Source organism: Syngnathus acus, chromosome 15 (assembly GCF_901709675.1).
Source record: "Syngnathus acus chromosome 15, fSynAcu1.2, whole genome shotgun sequence".
NCBI classification, from domain to species: Eukaryota; Metazoa; Chordata; class Actinopteri; order Syngnathiformes; family Syngnathidae; genus Syngnathus; species Syngnathus acus.
Window position 1 is genome coordinate 10753463 of NC_051100.1, and position 16684 is coordinate 10770146.

The 16684-nt window shown below is 40.5% G+C and overlaps 2 protein-coding genes across 3 annotated transcripts in view; one reads left to right on the top strand and one right to left on the bottom strand.

Annotated features, from left to right (window-relative positions):
- Positions 1–10237, top strand: part of cdh23 (cadherin-related 23) — a 129146-nt gene extending 118909 nt beyond the window's left edge. Inside the window, exons 48-69 of one of the 2 annotated variants that reach the window (XM_037272603.1) lie at positions 62–178; positions 256–480; positions 1119–1288; positions 1400–1537; positions 1749–1868; positions 2061–2238; positions 2339–2550; positions 3246–3440; positions 3510–3623; positions 3978–4107; positions 4192–4455; positions 4536–4697; positions 5427–5683; positions 5780–5877; positions 6273–6393; positions 6469–6548; positions 6664–6704; positions 6786–6846; positions 6997–7126; positions 7693–7812; positions 8039–8149; positions 9385–10237. In XM_037272603.1, coding sequence (XP_037128498.1) covers positions 62–178; positions 256–480; positions 1119–1288; positions 1400–1537; positions 1749–1868; positions 2061–2238; positions 2339–2550; positions 3246–3440; positions 3510–3623; positions 3978–4107; positions 4192–4455; positions 4536–4697; positions 5427–5683; positions 5780–5877; positions 6273–6393; positions 6469–6548; positions 6664–6704; positions 6786–6846; positions 6997–7126; positions 7693–7812; positions 8039–8149; positions 9385–9723 — 3383 coding nt within the window. In that variant the 3' untranslated portion in view covers positions 9724–10237. The remainder of the gene's footprint in view (positions 1–61; positions 179–255; positions 481–1118; positions 1289–1399; positions 1538–1748; positions 1869–2060; positions 2239–2338; positions 2551–3245; positions 3441–3509; positions 3624–3977; positions 4108–4191; positions 4456–4535; positions 4698–5426; positions 5684–5779; positions 5878–6272; positions 6394–6468; positions 6549–6663; positions 6705–6785; positions 6847–6996; positions 7127–7692; positions 7813–8038; positions 8150–9384) is intronic. The other variant, XM_037272604.1, reaches the window with a different exon arrangement.
- An 842-nt stretch (positions 10238–11079) lies between these two features.
- On the bottom strand, positions 11080–15910 carry LOC119135210 (eukaryotic translation initiation factor 3, subunit 6 interacting protein). The gene is made up of 15 exons (XM_037272654.1): positions 15750–15910; positions 15458–15494; positions 15101–15347; positions 14940–15019; positions 14463–14524; positions 14278–14347; positions 14117–14190; positions 13843–14014; positions 13559–13713; positions 13320–13490; positions 13048–13181; positions 12245–12418; positions 11967–12156; positions 11347–11427; positions 11080–11279 (listed from the first exon to the last, which is right to left on the bottom strand). The coding sequence occupies exons 1-15, from the start codon at positions 15786–15788 to the stop codon at positions 11208–11210; spliced, it is 1758 nt and encodes a 585-aa protein (XP_037128549.1). The 5' UTR covers positions 15789–15910; the 3' UTR covers positions 11080–11207.
- Positions 15911–16684: the final 774 nt, after the last annotated feature.

Consider the following 16684-nt stretch of genomic DNA (forward strand, 5'->3'; position numbering starts at 1 on the left):
TATGTTGAACACGTGCATATAATTTTAGTAACAAATGAAATGTGTTTGGCTGAAATTTTAGGTGCAGTGTTTGTACGCAACCCACTCAACAGAGAACAAGTAGCTACTTTTGAGATTATCGTGTCTGTCCATGACAATGCCAGTGAGGTTATTGACAAGTCTGGCAGTGTCCCAAACGGTAAGGCCAGTTTTCATTTATAGGCCAAGATAAATATTGCCTTGGAGTAATTCATTTCTTATTCATTTCCATCTTAGCAAGACTAACCATCAACATTCTGGATGTAAATGACAACGCTCCTCGTTTCCGGCCCTTTGGAGTGACAAATTTCACAGAGAAGATTTTGGAGGGAGCGCAGCCAGGCACAACACTTCTCTCTGTTTCAGCTGTGGACCCGGACAAAGGCCCCAATGGCCAGGTCATCTATCAGCTGCTCCACTTACCACGAGGAGGTTATGTCAGACTGGTAGACCCCTCCACCGGTATAACAAGCACCACACTCAAACGAGCATTTACATTCTGATATATGGTGAACATCACAGCCCACTCTTATGATAAAAAATAAAACTATTTTACGATACAGTAATGTTCTTTAGACTAATATTGTATTCAGCATATGGTGCAATGTATTTGAGGAAACTTTCGTTGATGGTGATTTTAATTCTTGTCAGTCAATATTCTGCATGTTGTCTATGAAAGTAAACTAGCTGTTTATCTCAGTTAGTACTGTTCAGTTAGACCAGTGATGGGCAACTTAAACGTTGGAGAGGGCCAAACCTTTTTGGGGGGCATATAGTAACACTCACAAATGCCACTTTAAATGAGAACAAAATGTCTTTTTTATTGAATCAATACTGAATCTTCCTCTAGAATGCAGACGCACAATCTTGTGGTTGGTGGGACTCTTGAGCGGATGTCTGCCATCTAGTGGTGAACACTGCTTTTACATCCTAAAAATGGTCAACTGCATTAATCATTTTTTATTTTCAAAAATTAATTGAGGGCCACTCCGAGTGTAGGCGGCCCACGGTTGCCCATCCCTGAATGAGAGTATTGGATGTATGGCAGAATTTTAGCCCAACAACAAGCCCATTTTGATAGTTTCTTGTAAATGTTTCAGGTAAGATTGTGGCCAACCAGACGGTGGATTTTGAACAAGTGCAATGGCTGAATTTCACGATTCGTGCAAGGGACCATGGAAGTCCTCCACGGATTGCTGAGCTGCCTGTTTATCTACGTATAGTAGATGTCAATGACAACAACCCAGTTTTTCTACAACCGTCATATCAGGTACTGAAATGATCATGGCTTGCACGGTTGTGAAATAAAACAAAAGATGTGAAAGTATTATCTAATGCTGATGAGGATTCATTTCTGAAGTTTATTTATCTTTGTCAATAGGAGCCTGTTTTTGAAAACGTGAACCTTGGCACAACCATAGTTCGTGTCAGTGCGACAGATGCCGATTCAGGTCTCTTTGCTGTTGTTGAGTACAGCTTAGTAGACGGAGAGGGCAAGTTTGGCATCAAACCAAAAACTGTGAGTTTACTACTTACTTACTTAGATATGTTCCTGACACTTACGAGAGTCTGAGTTGAGTTCTCTAGTTTATATTTTATATAATGTGCAATCCATTTGGAATGAATACAATGAAGACAATTCTGTATGTGAATTTTGTGTGCCACATCCACCAAAAGTATGAAACAGATTCCCAGTTTCTTCCCCAGTCATCCTTCGACATCTGTTTTAGGGAGAAATATACATTCTCTCTCCCTTGGATAGAGAAACAAAGGACTACTACACTCTAACTGCTGTTGCCCGAGACAACCCTGGCGGGAGCTCGAATAACAGGCGAGAGAACTCTGTCCAGGTATATACTAATAAACAGTAAAACAATGAAGCCAAATGTCATTGCCTTATACTGTTGGATTTTTTTTTCTTTTAAATGATGCCTCAAACTCAAACTATGACATTCATTGGCAGATGCATGCTTTTAATTCAGAACTGTAATGAAGTATTATCTGTGAGGGAATGAATCGGTCTACCTATTGGTGATCATTAGGTCCTCGTGACAATTCTCGATGTCAACGATTATCGTCCACGTTTCTCTGAGCGAGTATTCACCACCAGCGTGTTTGAGAACGAGCCCAGTGGAACATCAGTGATCACAGTGAAGGCTTCTGACCTGGATGAAGGCGAGAATGGGGCAGTCCTTTACAGCCTATTGGGACCCCATTCAGGTTTGAATTCGATATATATTTGACTTGACCAAGAAACGAAATTTAAAAGACTGTTTCAAAAGAAATTCCATTCCTAAGCAAACCGCTTCCTCCTTTCCAGATGCCTTCTCTCTGGATCCCAACACAGGACTTGTGCGTTCTCGCCGTCTGCTTCAGTCGTCTGAGAGTTTCAACCTGACTGTGGTGGCCACAGACCAGGGGCGTCCCCCCTTGTGGACAACCGCAGACCTTATCATCACAGTCATAGATGTCAATGACAACCGGCCTGTGTTTATCAGACCGACCAACGGAACCACCATCCATATCTCAGAGGTAGCTTCATGCTAACTCTGCATGACAGTGTTCATCTTCCTTTTTTTGCTTGCATTGAGCCTCTAAATAGCTATTTTTCTTATTTTATATCTAAAGCTATTTTTACTGTAGCACTTGGTATTGTTCTACTTTGATACACAAACGCTTTCATAACAGAATTGTCATTACAATTTTTACTTCTTGTTTTGTTGCCCGGTTGTTCCAGCTGAGAGGGGAATTCAAAAGTGTGTTAATGCAAGGGAACTGAAACACCCTAATAGCATTCAATCTTTCTGAATGCATTGCTAATGCATAATAGATAACACCAATGAATGGTGTGACGAAAAAATAATGCTAATAATGCAGTCAATTACAGAGACAGTGATTTTGCTTACACCAATTACAGACAATATCAAATTAAACATTTGGTGCAAATGATTACAAATGCTCCAAACAGCGTTTATGGATATAAAAACGTGTAGCTCTTTAATCACACTTACACACACACTACATATCAGCAGCCGTAATGTTTGTGAGCAATTACAGCTTGTTTCCAGTGGTGAATGGCTACAGCTCAAATTATACATGGATATTAGGACATAATTGTATTATCACTTAAATAGTAAGCCATTGAATATTCATACAATGTCTGACGTATATTCAAGGTTTGCTCTTTCTACATTCAAGATTGTTTTGTTTTTTTTGCGTCGATGTAGGAGCAGCCTCCAGGCCTGCCGGTGTATGAAGTCTATGCAACAGACTCGGACGAGGGCGTCAACGGAGAAGTGCGCTATGGCTTCCTGCAGACTGGAGGAGGCAACAGAGACTGGGAAAACTTCCATATTGATGCTACATCCGGAGTCATTACAACGACAGTCAAACTGGACAGAGAGAAACAGTCCTTACACAGTGTGAGTGATAATTTCCTGCTGAACTTCAGGTTAAGGTTTCTAACTGCGTTCCCATGCTTCTTCTAACAGCTTATCATTGTGGCCCGTGACATGGGCCAGCCAGTGCCTTATGAAACCACACAACCTCTGCAGGTGGCGCTGTTGGATATTGACGACAATGAGCCAGTCTTTCTCAAACCACCAGTGAGTATGAGGCCATAGTTATTGCAATGCTGGGGCATCTTAAAACATGGGTGTCAAACTCGAGGCCCGGGGGCCAGATACGGCCCGCCATATCATTTTATGAGGCCCGCGAAATGTTGCATCGACTTTGTGTCTTTACTTAAAGTCTTTGATTTCAAAACTACTTATTCATCAGTTTGTTTTGTAGCCTATACGGTTGACAATCATATTGGCTCTTCGAGGGAAACTATGATTATGATGTGGCTCGTGACAAAAATGAGTTTGACACCTCTGCCTTAAAGGAATGGCCCTCGTCTGAATGAGGTCATGTGCATAGTTGAGAGTTGCTCTGTATTTTTGTGCCATGCACCTCAGCGTGGCAGCTTGCCTTACCAGAAGCTTTCCGTACCGGAACACTCCCCTCCTGGGACTGTGGTGGGGAATGTGACCAGGGCCGTAGACGCCGATGAAGGCCCCAATGCCATTGTTTACTACTTTATTGCAGGTGATCCAGCTCCTCTCTTTCTCTTCTGTCGAATGCAAAATGACACACAAATCACACTGCAATTCTTTCCATGTCCTCCTAAAGGGGGAAACAGCGATGGAAACTTTGGCTTGAGTCTAGACGGAGAGCTAAAGTTGTACAGGGAACTGGATCGTGAGGAGATCCCAGTCTATACCATCATCATCAAGGCCTCCAGTAACAAGAGTTGGAGTCCTTCCAGGGGTCAAAGGGGTTCACAGGCCAAAGCTTTGGACCCTGCCCGAGACCCCAGCCTGCTGGAGGTGCGGATTGAATTAGAAGACATCAATGACCAAAAACCACGGTTTGCCAAGGCAGAGTACACTGCGGGTAATTTTCATCCGTTCTTTTTGGATGCATCTGATGGTCTGTGGTCAACATGTCCAAAATGTTTCTATTCTTGGTGGCAGGAGTGGCTGCTAATGCCAAAGTGGGCTCAGAGCTCATTAAACTGGTGGCAATAGATAATGACATCGGCAACAACAGCTTGGTGCAGTATCACATTGTTACCATTCGTTACTTTCCATCTCAGAGCAACGGCAGCGAGGACGTTGGGAGCATTTTCATTATTGGTGAGCTTTGACCTACATGAGTAAAATTATTCATCTTTGACATATCTTTATACACACTGATGTAACATGACTTAGAATTGATTATTCTATCGATTAGTCCATTGATTAATAGGATAAACTTTTATTTTGCTTGCTGTATTTTGTGTATTATGAAACATGTATTCCTAATTCCTGTTTATTAACCAATTATAGGTGTTAATTTAGTACTATAAAATTGTGAAAAACAAATAAACAACACTTGAGAGGGACTGATGTACTCACAAACCTTCTTGAAACTACTTCAGTCCCATTGTTTGCCAAAGTCAAGGATGTTTGCAAAGGTTTTATTTGAATAAAACACAATCACAATGAGTCATGGTAATTACTGTTGGGAGGTTGAAATCAGAAGATTTTTTTCAGAGAAGTTTAAAAATGACATTTACTCGATTATTGAAATGGTTGTCGATTATTTTGATAATCAATCAAAATCGATTAATCAATTCATTTTGACAGCTCTAGTGAACATGCACTCATTGACCACAGCGTCATATACACAAGTACAACCTAATCTAATGAACTATTTAAAAAAGGTTACAGTATCTCCAATGCATTACATTTTTATTGACAGTACTGTATTATATTAAAGATGTAGTTAGAATTTGTGCTTTGATTCTGCTACTGAAAGATTTACAAGATACTAAGAAAAAATAGAATATGAGACTGAATTAAGTTGCTTTGTGACGTCCACAGGTTTGACTGATGGTATCATCCGCACCTATGACCTCTTCACTGCTTACAGTCCTGGATATTTTCAGCTAGAAATTTTGGCATGCGACCTGGCAGGACATAGCACCACCACTAATGTCAATATCTACATCCTGCGGGATGACCAGAGGGTCAAGATAGTCTTCAATGAGATCCCTGATTTGGTCCGTGAAAATCAAGATGAATTCATTAACTTGCTCTCCAACATCACTGGTGCTGTCGTAAACCTGGATGACATACAGGTGAGCTTTTATTTTGACTCAGTTAACTCAAATATTGTTTATTTCTGTGCTATCTGTCATCTGAGAGTCTTATGTCCTCTGTTTGCTTTGGCCCAGTTTCACGTTGACAAAAAGGGCCGGGTGAATTATGCTCAGACGGACATGCTGGTACACATGGTCAACAATCAAAGCAACACCATTCAAGATGTTGAAAGGTATTGTATGAATTCCAAACTCAACAAAATTTTCAGTCCAAAGCGGAACATAGTAACACCAACTATTAATTAATGTTCCGTTTTTAAAGATTTAAAGTGTGCCTGACTGCACTGCTACTTGGACATAAAATATTTTTTTTCCACTGTGCTTTACTGATCTTTGTACTACATTGTCTTGCTTATTTTTAAATATTTTATTTATTTATTTATTTATTTAGTTAGTTAGTTAGTTAGTTAGTTAGTTAGTTAGTTAGTTAGTTAGTTAGTTAGTTATCTATTTATTTTCGAAACACAAACTTAGAGTTGCCTCTCAATTCATCTGCACCATACAATGATAATAAAAATTTTATGTTCTATTACCTGTATGGCTCCCTTGCGCTCTCTCTCATCTGCAGAGTCATCCAGATGATTGATGAAAACAAGGAACAGTTGAGAAATTTGTTTAGAAAGTACAACGTGGTGGATGTTCAGCCCGCCGTCACTGACAAACTGCCTGACGACATCACCACCCTGCAGGTCAGCTCGACCAGTAAAGAAAAAATCTTCTACGCTTCTGTGGTGTTCAATTTCTATTTTGTCTATCTGTTACAGCTGGTCATCATTATTCTGGCTGTGCTGCTGTGCCTGGCAGGAATATTGTTTGTCTCAATGAACTGGCATTATCGCAGAGTGTAAGAGTGTTTCACCATGTCACTCATTCATGTCAATTTATGTGTCTGCTTGCTCATGTTTTAATCCATGTGGCTACAGATTGTCAGAATAATGACATTTGCACTACTGTTGCAGGCATCAGAGGAAGCTCAAAGCTATCGTTGCGGGATCATCAGGTTTGTGTTCGTCCCTGTCTAGCTGCATACAGTTCGAAAGTAGCAAGTTCCTGTAGATGTAATATTTCCTCCATCATCCAGGGAACCAAGGCTTAATGGATATTCTGGACATGCCCAACACCAACAAGTACTCCTTTGAGGGGTGAGATTTTCATTTTCAATTGAATGAATGGTTGATTTCAGTAATTCAGTAAGTCTACATTTCAGAAGGCCAATTCGTGCATAAATATTAAAAATACTGTTAGTGGTAATATTGTAATATTTACATTTTACATATAAAATCTCTCTGCAGAGCTAATCCAGTGTGGCTGGATCCATTCTGTCACAATCTGGAGCTGGCCGCCCAAGCAGACCACGAGGACGACCTGCCTGAGAACCTTAGCGAGATAACGGATCTGTGGAACAGCCCTGCACGCACTCATGTTAGCACCAGCAAGATTTCATTCACCATGTATTGTGTTCGGAAAGTCTCTTTAGAATACCACTTACTTATTACATAAGCAAATGAATAGACACATTTGGAAAAATCTGTTAATTTTTTTTCTTTGGTTGGGGGTGTGGATATACCGTATTTTCCGCACTATAAGGCGCACCAGATTATAAGGCGCACCTTCAATGAATGGCCCATTTTAAAATTTTGTCCATATATAAATATATACATTTGGCCCGCGGGCCGGACTTTGGACACGCCTACTGTAGTGGCTCAATATTGGTCCATATATAAGGCGCACCTGATTATAAGGCGCACTGTCGGCGTTTGAGAAAATTGGAGGTTTCGCGGAAAATACGGTACTGTATATGATTTGGTCTTATTAAACCATGACAAACGTGCTTTTTCGAGATGTAAATAATTTTAATAACTACTGAGTACAAATATCATCAATTCAGTTTGTAAATTTTTTTATGTATTGTATAATTTGGGGACACGCTGTGGTTTTGGTTCTAAGCGATGACATCCTCTAAGTTGGTATTTTTGGTATTGTCACAGGGAACATTCGGCCGTGAGCCTCAAGCAAAGCCTGATGATGATCGTTATTTGAGAGCAGCGATCCAGGAGTACGACAATATTGCTAAACTTGGCCAGATCATGAGGGAAGGGCCCATCAAGGTGAGGCATGAAATGTTGGACACACACTGAAATGTGTTTCCATGCAGATTCAAATCATTTGCCTTTTAAGTGGAAACTAAAATCTCCTCCAGCAAGTTCTGAAATGAAAACAGGAAAGCAAGCAAAATGTCTGGGCAGCTGATTCATCACAGCCCTGAATAATTCCTTTTCAACATCTCTGGCCATACATGTGCTGTAAGTTTGATCCTGACTGCCATCCCGTCAGGGTTCCTTGCTCACAGTGGTCCTGGACGACTACCTGAGACTGAAAAAACTTTTTGCAGCCAGACTCGTCACTGTTTCCACCAGCCAGGGAGAAAACTCATCAGTCACTGAGGTGGGCTCGGTTGACTGCTGTGTGCTGCTGCTGCCTTGTGACAACGCCGCCTCCTTTGACTTTCCATCTGATGTGGCTTTTTCTTACATCTTGGTGACTTGGGAGAAAAGTGTTGCTCTCTCTATTATATCTCCACGGGACAGTTCACAGATCTCCGATGACACTTCCAATGTGACCAAGACAGAGCAATTGATAATAAACTACAGACTAAATGGTTTGAATAATTTGAAAAAAATTTCAGGGAGTCTTGTAGTCATAACTGTGCAGATTTCTATGACATTTACCCACCTTGTCCACAGGTTCCACAGGATTTATTTTGATTTTTGGGGTATATATGGCAGCACAACCTCATAAGGTTCACTTCAGGTCAGCGGTCTAGTCAGTCACTTTTTTTGCCACATTAAAGTATACAGGCGTCTGTTGTTTAGGAATACTATAAAATGGCCAATTTGAAATTGTCCATCCATAGCCGCTACAGTCGTCACCACTAAGCTACATTCTAGCTGTACTCACATCATTGGAATATACAAGCAATAACTACCGTATTTTCCGCACTATAAGGCGCACCTAAAACCTTCAATTTTCTCAAAAGCCGACAGTGCGCCTTATAATCCGGTGCGCGTTATATATGGACCAATATGGATTCGTGGATGAGGACTAATTTGTTAACGTAAGCTTTACGTGTTTATTTTGTGTGTTGTGTGATATTAACGTTTGAGCAAGGTTGAGTTATTGATCTATTCTTATTGTTTTCACTGTTTCGAATGTTACTATATTGTGATTGCATTAACGTTTGAGCAACGTTGAGTTATTTATTCTATGCGCCTTACAATCCGGTGCGCCTTATATATGAACAAAGTTTTAAAATGGGCCATTCATTGAAGGTGCGCCTTATAATCCGGTGCGCCTTATAGTGCGGAAAATATGGTATGTGAATTGGTAATAGGAAGTTTAGCTGTGAATTTTCTCATTCATCCAGGTTATTTCAAGTTTTCAACACAGTGGGATACAGGCGGTCGGTGCATTATGGTTTCGGTCAGAAGTCAAATATTGAGCAACACCTGAGTTCGTGATTGAATACCTTTTTTTTCATGATCTCCTTTCATGTTTATTCATGACAACTGGTTCTTTCCTAAATTTCAGTTCCTCTGTATCTCTTCACTTGTATGGATTTGTTTGTCGGCAGCAGCCTTAATTATTGTGCCTGTCACTTTTCTGCCTCTGTTTGACCTCAGCTGATCCAGAGTGATTTGGATGATGACGAGGAAGAGCGTAGGAGCATGGGTGGAGGTCGCGGCACTCTGCGTTTCAAACACAAGCTTCCCATGGAGCTGAAAGGGCCAGAGGGCGTGCACGTGGTGCACGGCAGCACAGGCACCCTACTCACCTCCGACCTCAGCAGTCTGCCAGAAGATGACCAGCGGGCACTGGCACGTTCTCTCGAGGCTCTAAACGCTGATGGGGGGATTTACTCCGAGCGCAACGCCCGCACCGAGTCGGCCAAGTCGACTCCGATGCACCGTCACAAGGACGGCGAGGTACCGGAGACCCCCTTGGAAATCACTGAGTTATGACTAGCCGAGGCCTCGCTGGTCTGAGCCCAACCATGACTCACGTGTGTGCGTGTGCTTGTGTCTCCACACCGCCACCCTGACTCTGTTGGAAAGGTACGGGAAAGATCCGAGAAGGACCAGAGTACGAGTGTGCTAGTCCACAGCCCACTTGGGCCAAACTCACAACTTTAAGTGGATGGCGAACTTGCTTAAAGAAGTTTTTTTTTCTGAAAATCAAAAAAAGGAAAATGAGCAGCAGGGCACAGCAAGGACAGAAATTTTAGGTGTCATCAAGTTTCATCCAAAGAACGAAGGAGCTTTACTATGGAAGAGACAACAGTATAAAAGTGGAGGGTTCTGCATCCTCGCTTGTTTTTTGCTAAAGGCCTGCATCCACTGGCACAAATGCACACTCCACACACAGCTCCACACACTCAGACCAGCGAATGGCCTTCAATGGGTGACTGAATATTCCAACTCCTTTTCATACTTTGAGTTCATTTGCAAGTGTAAAAGCAGTGTCTGTCAGTGAAGACGGAAAATGAGGATCTTAATTTTACTTATTATGGAAAAGTAATGATGCAGTGTGACCGGAATGCCTCAAAAAACCTCTTGATGCTTGAAGAATTAAACTTTCCATCAGCACAGTGGAAATTGTTGGATCAAAAATAAATTGCACCCAAAACTGCAGGCCAAGCTGGAACATGCTGGTCCACCTCCCTGACTTAAGCGTGTTCTAAGCTTGTGATTTACATAAGGAGCACTAACTGTTAAAACCACCTCAAATGCTCAAGGTCGATGTTGGAGCAAAAATTGAGAATTTTCAGCCCTTGAAAAATGGTTATTAAATTGATTATATATATATATATATATATATAAATATATACATATATATATATATATAATATATATATATATGTTGTATTTTATTGATATATGAAGACGGCAACTTGCCCACCAAGACTTACACTGCCACATGAAGGGTTAGAGTCATGCTCAAATGGAGCCATGTTTACTTTATTTTTTTATTTCTAGATAAGTATATGAATTATAATATTTTTAAAGAGAAATACCTGTTTACAGGTAGGTTTATTTGGATGTCTGTGGGCATTTGTGTGAACTGTGCAATAGTGTTTTTCTTTTCTTTTCTATGACGCTGTTTTCGAGTGGTGTGTTTTCAGTTAATTTTTATATGTGCATTTTTGTATGTTTTTATTTCTTTGTCGTTACTGTCACGAGCCCTGAGATCTGTGATAATAAATAAAATATGCAACCATCTGTCACATTCTTATGTTACATAAGTGTTGGAAAATTGGACAGCTGCAGCACAGGCTAGAAAATGTTGGCATCTAGTGGTCAAAGGCAATAAACCCAAAATGAGGTTGTAAGCCCATGAATCGGTGGATTTATTGTTTCCAAATTACATAAAAAAAAATCATGAACAAATTTCAAGACCTGAAAGAGACAGGTAAGGAGTCAATGCTCTTCTTTGTTCAGGTTCTTATTCATCGACTTGTGGCGCTCCCAGATGTGGTTGTGGTGCTACTTGCTGGCGTCTTCTTCAGTGTTCGATTCAACTGTGGAAACGGACAGCAGATTTTCAGTTACAAAGCAAAAGGCAAAACTAGGATAGCTCAAATTCACCTCCTCAAACTTGTGAATCTGTCGGATGAAAAAGTCTCCATATCGGCGAGCCACTTTAGTGTCTGCTATGTGGATCATGTCCTGGGGAGATGAAAGGAGAAGCAACTTGACTCACAAACTCCTTTTTATCTTCAGTGCTTGTGAAATGTATTACACCACCACTACTCTTTTTTTTTTTTTTCAGAGAACAATGCAGTTTCATTGTGAGTAAGGTCAATATTTTAAAATTAGGAACAAAAATGCTACCGAAGCGACATGATAAGATCTGTGAGCGTGTTCTATCAATGTACAATTTAAATTGATCAAAACCCAAAAAAATCTTAATCAGGACTTGTACATAATGATGCATCAAACACAATCGCTTTTGGGTATTCTGATTGCTGTCCATTTAAAGCAGTTGTGGCATAAAAACATGAAACTGTGTTCTATCAAATTTGCTAAGCACGGTTTACACAAGAGGAGGACAACAATGCTTGGAATGTGCGAATAAAGGATAATAAAAACAAAAACGTGAAAAATACAAATCATTACTCAAAAGCAATTCACAATCACATCCTCCTCTTCGTAACTGACCTCATTCCGTTTTTATATTAAGAGCATTCAATCTTTTGGGACTGTACCTTATCAATGTAAAAGTCAACCTCAGAAGCTGACTGGAATTCTCCATCCAGAGCTGAGATGCCGCTGGTCCACACCAAGTTCTTCATCTTGTGCTTGAAGACGAGCAGCTGAATCCGGAAGTCCTGCTCAGTCATGTCAAGGAATCCTGCCAGCTTGGCCACTGGCATTGTGGTGTACAGCTTTAAGAAGCTGGAATGAAACAAAGCCAGTCAGAAATGAAGGCAACTGCTGAGGTGTACGTTGCCCGTCCACCGCAAAGTCAGTGATTAAGTGGCACCTGCGAATGGTGGAGAGCTGAGCTTGCTGCTTCACTTCCTCTAGGAAGACCTTGAGCTGTTGCTCGTAGGGTTCCTTATGGTAGTTGTCGGGGACGTTGTCATAGTTGGGCACCACTGGAGACAAGAACTTGGGGCGGGCGAAGCTGAACAGTTCCTCAAACACCTGCAAGTCGCTGAAGTATAAAAATCAAAATTCTCTGATTAATAACATTGTCACTGCATTGTTAACTTCACTAAAACCATCCAGATCATAACTCAGAAATGTTCAACATCTTATATTTTATATTTTACTGTATATGGTTGCTCTCAATAGCATCAGTTATGATGAAACCACAAATGTGCTGTAGCAATTGGCTATTCGCAAATTCACCAAATCAAGGATTTTGTTTCATCCTGTTTTGTTATTGGTTTAAAGTAAAATCATGTATTCACTATCTTGTGTTCTTTCTAAAATGCCCTAAGATAGATGACACAAATTGAAAAACCCTGCCTATTAAAAAATAAATATGCTGTGGTGCCATCTTGTGGCATCTATGAACATATACAAATATATTCCCTTTGGTTGTTGGAAGTTTTATTTGTACGGTTTAGTTCTTTTTATATGGTGCACTATTTGTTTTCAAATAAGCCAGGCTGTAAGACTCATCCAAGACCTAAAATGCTCCACAAGGGGACCCAAAAATTGCCTCATTATTACATAACCGCTCTGTCGTTTAGTTAAATGCAGCGACATTTTGCGAGCCACATGACACACAATGGCTTTGATGTGACACATTTGTCATAACCAATAAAAAACAAATACCCTTTCTGCATGCGCAGCATCTTGTCTCCGTACTTGTCCCTCAGCTGGGTGTGGATGCTCTCGTCGATGCGCATCGGGTACATGGTGAGCGCGATGGCCAGCAGACCGTGCATCTGCTCGTTTTGTTTGTTGATCTGCAAGCACAAGCACATCTGTTGCGTTATTTTGTTTTGTGAAAAAAATATTATGTCAACATTCGAACTGCACTTCTTAAGCACTGAACTGATCTAGACACTATATCGTGCCTGTATTAAGCCTTAAGCAGGACTTACCATCTCATATTTATATGTTGACCTCTGGAACATGTTTCTCGTCCTCTGGATGTAGAGCAGGATGTTTGCAAACACTCGAATGGCGTCCTGGTAACGCCTCATCATTAGATAGGCGAAGCCCACATAGTAATAGGTGGTGATCTGACACTCGGGCACACGGGAGTACATGCTCTGAAGGGAAATAAAAAGAGTTACAGATTGAGATAAAAATACTTCACGAGGGATCGCTAGGTTTTTACCTTTTTGTTGAGCTCAATGTTCTCCAACACTTTAATGGCCTGGTAGTAGTCTCCAAGCAGAGAGTGCAGTCTCAGCAGCCCCACCAAGCTGAAGTAACCCAACATCTTGTAGAGGGAGTGGCGCCCATATTCCCCCGCCACACTCTCAGGGTCCCCTGCGACATAAAGGAGAAATGCATTTTCACTTTGACCAGCAGAATATTAAAACACCAGTAGCTCCTGTTGATCTTGTGAATGGTTAATGTAAATGTTGTCCACTCTCAATTTTAAGATGATTTTCATACCTCCGCTAGTGTAGACTTCAAGCTGGCGATTTATGTTACTTTTATCAACAAGGGAGTGGAGCACATTTAGAACACTGTGAACGTTCCAGATCTTTGGGTTGTTTTGCAGGGACACAATCTCGCCCTCCAGCTTCTTGTCTATCTTACAGCGGTACTGACTGAACGACTGAAACTGAAAAGGAAGAGGAGTCAAAAGTTACTGTGTTACCTGCAAATATGTTAAGTCTTCATCATGCAGCATATTATTTCTTGGCACCTCTCATGAACAATATACCTGATAGATAAATTCATCAATTATGTCCCACAGCCATTGGTTTGGTAGTTCCAAGGGAGCAGGACCATCAGCATCTGTTTGTAATAAAACAAAAAAAAACAGTTACAAATTATTGGCATTCCAGCAATGTCTGAAGGAAGACAAACATTCTTGAAACTTACTCAGAATGTAGTTGAAGAGGTTGCAGTAATTGTAGTAGGACTCAAACCGCTGGTGTAAATTGGGTCCCCCCTAAACAGTATTATAAGGATGAGTTAAATTTACAAAGTGCAACTCTGAAATGTTTCCCTTGTTAGTTAACGTTCCCATGAAAGAAATGTATGATTCCAAAGTGGTGGTGACATACGCTGACTTTCGCGTAGATGTGTCTGTAGTAGAGCTCTTTATACAGAATGAGGAAGACGGCGTCTGTCAGAGGCAAAAGATTACAGGTTAAAATGAGCGGCATCATGCTGAATTCTAGATTGCTGGGAAATCAGAAAGCATGGCCATCACTCCATCCAATGTAAAAGAAATAAAACGGATGTCTGCCCTGCATTTGACCAAATACTTAACTTCATCCGGGAGAAAAAGTGGTGATATTACATTACTTGATTTTAGTTCAATATATATTGGCAGGGTTTTAATGACACAATCGTTAGTATATCATGTCAACTAAAATAACTTTAGACAGAACATTTGTTGCTAAGCAATTCATAATGGTGGTGTCCTCCTCATAATGGGTAGCAAGTCACCTGAACCCGAGCCCATGACTGGTAATTTCCCGCCGTCCAAGGCACTTCTTTGGTATTATCTTCATAAAGACCTTGAACAACCCACTCACCGTTGCCAACAAGTGATGAAATAGACTTGACGTCTGGCCAAGGAGACGTCTTGAAAAAGCGATCAGTCAGCTTGTTCCAACTAGAAGACAAGTGCATCCCAAAACAGGTAAGACACTTGGAAAGGGTCGACGGGAGATGAAGTTTGGAGGAGCACCGTTACCTGTTTTCATAGACATCTTGGATCTCATAGATCTTCTGTTCAATACTCTCGCTGGACACGCGATTGGATTGCAGCTCGTAGACCTTCTGGTCGATTAAATCAGAGATGGTTTTATGGAAGTATTGCAGGAAATTCTTGATGACCTCTGGGATAACGTGGTAGGTCTGCTGCTCATACTGCTGATCACCTTGCTGATCATACTGACGCTCATACCGCCGCTCATAGGCCATGTCGGCTTTCGGATCACCTGCGAGGAGAAACAAATTGCTCGTCTAAGACTGTAGCGCAAAGGCTGCAGTAACATGCACATAAAATGTCTTTATGCCGGTGAAATGAATGAGAACAATGTTCACAAACCAGTGTGAAGGTCCGGCTCAGTCGCGCAGCCTTCGTACTAAAAGAATGAAGAAAAAACATTAGCAACAATCAATGTCAGCAAATGCATACGATAAACGTTGAATATGTATATATTTAAATAAAGATCTCAAAGTACAAAATAATCAGATAGCTGTTTTATTGTGGTCAAATCATATTATTGGGATCGGTGAATGATCTCGTCGTACGACAGCTAGCTCCAGTTAACCGGGTATAGCTTCTAGCATCTGTTGACAAGAAACAAAGTTCACACACAAAAAACAAGTATACTAACTTCCTCTTCTTCGTGGTACGACATGTTTCCAGAAGTCATCTAATGGATCTGTTTTCTTTACTGGTGGTAATTTTGCTAAATATGATCAGCTAGCTATCCCTGCTAAACCACGCAGATGCTGGTTGCCGGATGGCAGGAAGCGGAAAGAAAATTATGACGTACAATTGAACTCTCGCGAGAATATAATTTATTGCTTTATGGGAAATGTAGTCTGGACCTCTATTGCAAAAAAATAAGACAATGTAGTTCGTTTTCACTTCTCTGTCATATCAATCATTGGTATTATTTTGTCATTCGTTATTATATACGTAGTATAAGTAAGTACAGTATAACACCCATATTCGTCAACATCCCCATCAATCCAACAACAAATGCCTTAATTAATAACTTTAATTATGTTATTGCATATGGAGATTTAATCTTATCAAAAGTCTTGTTTTATTTCTTTTAACCCAACTTTTTTTTCAACATATTACATAAGAAACAAAAGCAATTCGCTACCAGTCGTTGGCCAAAGTAAAAGCTTTTCTTGTACCATTTACCACACTGAAATTTTATTCTCTTTACAGTGCTAAATATGTGCTTATAAAATGGTAAAGAATTAGTAGGTCTGCCACTTGGTGGCGCAATTGCAACAATTTACTTTTTATGAACTACAAAAACCACAGCTAGACCTGTTCCCAAAAATAAGTGTCGACTCTCACGTCACTCTCGGTTAGGTTTGGAAGTATTATCAGCTCTTATAGGACAACTATCATTAGAATTTTGCAATTAATGGAATTTGTATCCAAGTGTTACACTTACCACCACAAAGTTATGTTTTCACTAGTTCTTATGTCAGTAAGCGCCATCACAAAATATATCCTCCAATATGCTTCATAATGACAAATATTTATTTGATTTGAGTTCATTTTGAAGGGTAATGGCAAGGCGAA